Source organism: Mesitornis unicolor, unplaced genomic scaffold (assembly GCF_000695765.1).
Source record: "Mesitornis unicolor isolate BGI_N332 unplaced genomic scaffold, ASM69576v1 scaffold12609, whole genome shotgun sequence".
Lineage (NCBI taxonomy): Eukaryota > Metazoa > Chordata > Aves > Mesitornithiformes > Mesitornithidae > Mesitornis > Mesitornis unicolor.
The window spans coordinates 89,496-92,064 of NW_010209338.1; the positions used below are offsets into that span (position 1 = coordinate 89,496).

At 44.6% G+C, this 2,569-nt stretch overlaps 1 protein-coding gene across 1 annotated transcript in view; it reads left to right on the plus strand.

Moving 5' to 3' along the window:
• The window catches only part of LOC104547241 (nesprin-2-like), a gene marked incomplete at its 5' end in the record, with an annotated part of 89,430 nt that extends 88,068 nt beyond the window's left edge, over positions 1–1,362 (plus strand). Inside the window, 3 exons of the mRNA XM_010192850.1 lie at positions 6–73; positions 289–335; positions 1,137–1,362. Coding sequence (XP_010191152.1) covers positions 6–73; positions 289–335; positions 1,137–1,362 — 341 coding nt within the window. The remainder of the gene's footprint in view (positions 1–5; positions 74–288; positions 336–1,136) is intronic.
• Positions 1,363–2,569: the final 1,207 nt, after the last annotated feature.

Consider the following 2,569-nt stretch of genomic DNA (forward strand, 5'->3'; position numbering starts at 1 on the left):
GCTAGTTCCAGATGACTTGGACTCAGGAATCTGCAATCCCGTTGCAGTGAAATCCAGCCCTGCTGTGAGGAAGGCAAGCATTTTTTTCTAATATTTTGCCATCAGTATATACTGTATTTTGACATATTTAGCCTGAAAGTTCCTCACATACAATCATTTAAACTTTTAGATGCATATGCCTTATTACAGAATTTACAACAGGACTTTAGTCTGCAACTGTCTTTTCTGAGAAAGGAGACTCCTTCTCATTGCCAAAACCTGGGCACTAAAAGCTCTTTCTCTCAACAGAGCACCGTAAGGAGAACTGCAGATGGCAGAGACAGCAGCAGCACAAGGTATTATTTTATTTAATAAATATTTATATAATATTTTCTATATTCTCTCGATAGTGAAAATGGCAGAGGCGAGCTGAGTCCCAGCAGAACCTGGGCAGCTGATCTCACAGGTGATCTGTGCCTACCTGCAGTGGCTCCTCTGCCTACCAGCTCTGGGCTGCACCTCGGTGAATGGTTTTCCTTTAGTGCTCCTGCTCCTAGACCTCTGTGCAACCTTGGCTTGTGTTTACTCCTGAGGAAATAATTTTTGTGCCAGATGGGGGAACATTTTTGTTTTAAATCTTCCTTTAATTCCACCAGCACACCTGGACAAAGAAACTTGCAGGTTAGAGCCACTTCCTACAACAGACCATCAAGTACAAAGGGACAGCTTCACCCCCAGTATGGTGGAGTCTGTTCAAAGGACAGAGCTCACGAATGCCCAGGCAGAGAAGAGCCCAGTCAGTCTGAATGATGGCTTTCCTTCCTACTTCACCATGTAGTTAGAGTGGTTTGTCTGCAGGGACAACTTCAGAAAATAGCGTAAAAACACACTGATCTAAGCTATTACAAACCAGTGTTTCTTCTTCAGCAGCAAGGACAGTAAACCCGAGCCAGGAGCTGGCTTCCTAGTGAGTCGTCTTGCACGCTTTCAAGTTAAATTGTTTGATGTGCAGTGCGTTTTCCTGTATATACACAGCTCTGCATCTTCGAAGGGCAGTGGGAACCCTAGAGAGGGACTTTAAAACAGCTTCAGAAGTTCACATTAGAAATCCAAACTCTAAAGTGCCTCTTTTTTTTCTCTTTTTGTCTCTTTTTCAGACATGAAAGCCATCCACAACCTGTTCAAGCCATTCCTCGGTCTCCTTCCTTCTTTTACCGTGTATTACGAGCAGCTTTACCTCTCCAGTTGTTCTTTCTGCTGCTTTTACTTCTGGCTTGCATGATTCCTTCTTCTGAGGAAGACTACAGCTGCACCCAGGCAAACAACTTCGCCCGTTCCTTCTATCCCATGCTGCGGTACACCAACGGGCCTCCACCAACTTAGAAATGGGCCTGGGGATCTTCAGTCATACCAAAACACGCTCTCTGCGGGGCTTTTTCCATGCTGCTCCCATCAGCCGAGCAGTGGCGTCGCGTGAAGAGATTCAGAAACTCGTGCTGTGTTAGTTACCCAGACAAGCCAGTGAAGCACCCCCGCATCCTCCGTACCACTGCGCAGGTCACTCCTGCAGCTCAACAATGCCTCACGTTTATAGCCTCCTTTCACAGGGAATGTGTTAAATTTCACATCTCAAAATGTATATCTTGGCAGAATTTCAGCGGTTTTTGTAAGGAAAACAAACTTTTTCTATAGATTTTTAAACTGTAAGCAACACACTTTATACTTTTGATGCAATAGATACACTATTTTATAGGTGCAGTGCTCTTAAGCTTGCGAGGTGATTGAATAGTGAGTTACTAGGTGCACAAATTATGTCACAGGGGTCTTAAACACAGCAGTCTGTTGCAGGTTAGCACGACAAACACGCCGTTGAAGAGGCTCTTGGCCTAAAATGGTCATGGCACACACTTCACGTTACCCGTATCTTTTGGTACGGTAGTCACTTGGTGGAAACGAAACAATCCACATATTTTTGAATCGTTGTTATTGTATTTTATTCACCTAACACATGCAATAAAAGGATGCACATTTGTTTTGTTTTACATATAGTGTTCTAGGGGTTAGGACTGCTGTGTTGTCTTTTTATACCACCTTTGAAATGAGAAACTGTTGCGTGGAAATGGTTCAAAATGCACATATTTTCTAGATGAAGGTGATTATGTAGACTGTCCCTGATGTATACAAATAATATAATGACTTTTCTAATGAGAGATTTTTTTTTCAGTTTTTAACCTGCTGAATAGTGTACAGTATCTTGGGAGGGAATTGTGCATTTTTATGAGCTTCATCTTTAAATTGAACCTGACGCTTGGGCAGCGGCTGGAGAAACACAGTGTACAGTCAGCGTTGCCATCGCTTCTCGGTTGTACAGTTCGAGTACTGTCATTAAAGTGTTGCCAATGTCTGCAGGGGCTGTCGCTGTGCTCAGTGAGGGGGCAGCCGCCGCGTGTTCCACAGCGCTGCCCCTTCCGCTCCTGTGTAGGTCAGCTGCTTTGCACGCTAACGCGGTGCTGTGGGAAGCAGCAGAGCCACTCTCGTTTGTCAGCAGGACAAGGGCTTAGGAATGACCTGTTGGAGAGCAGCGTAGGGG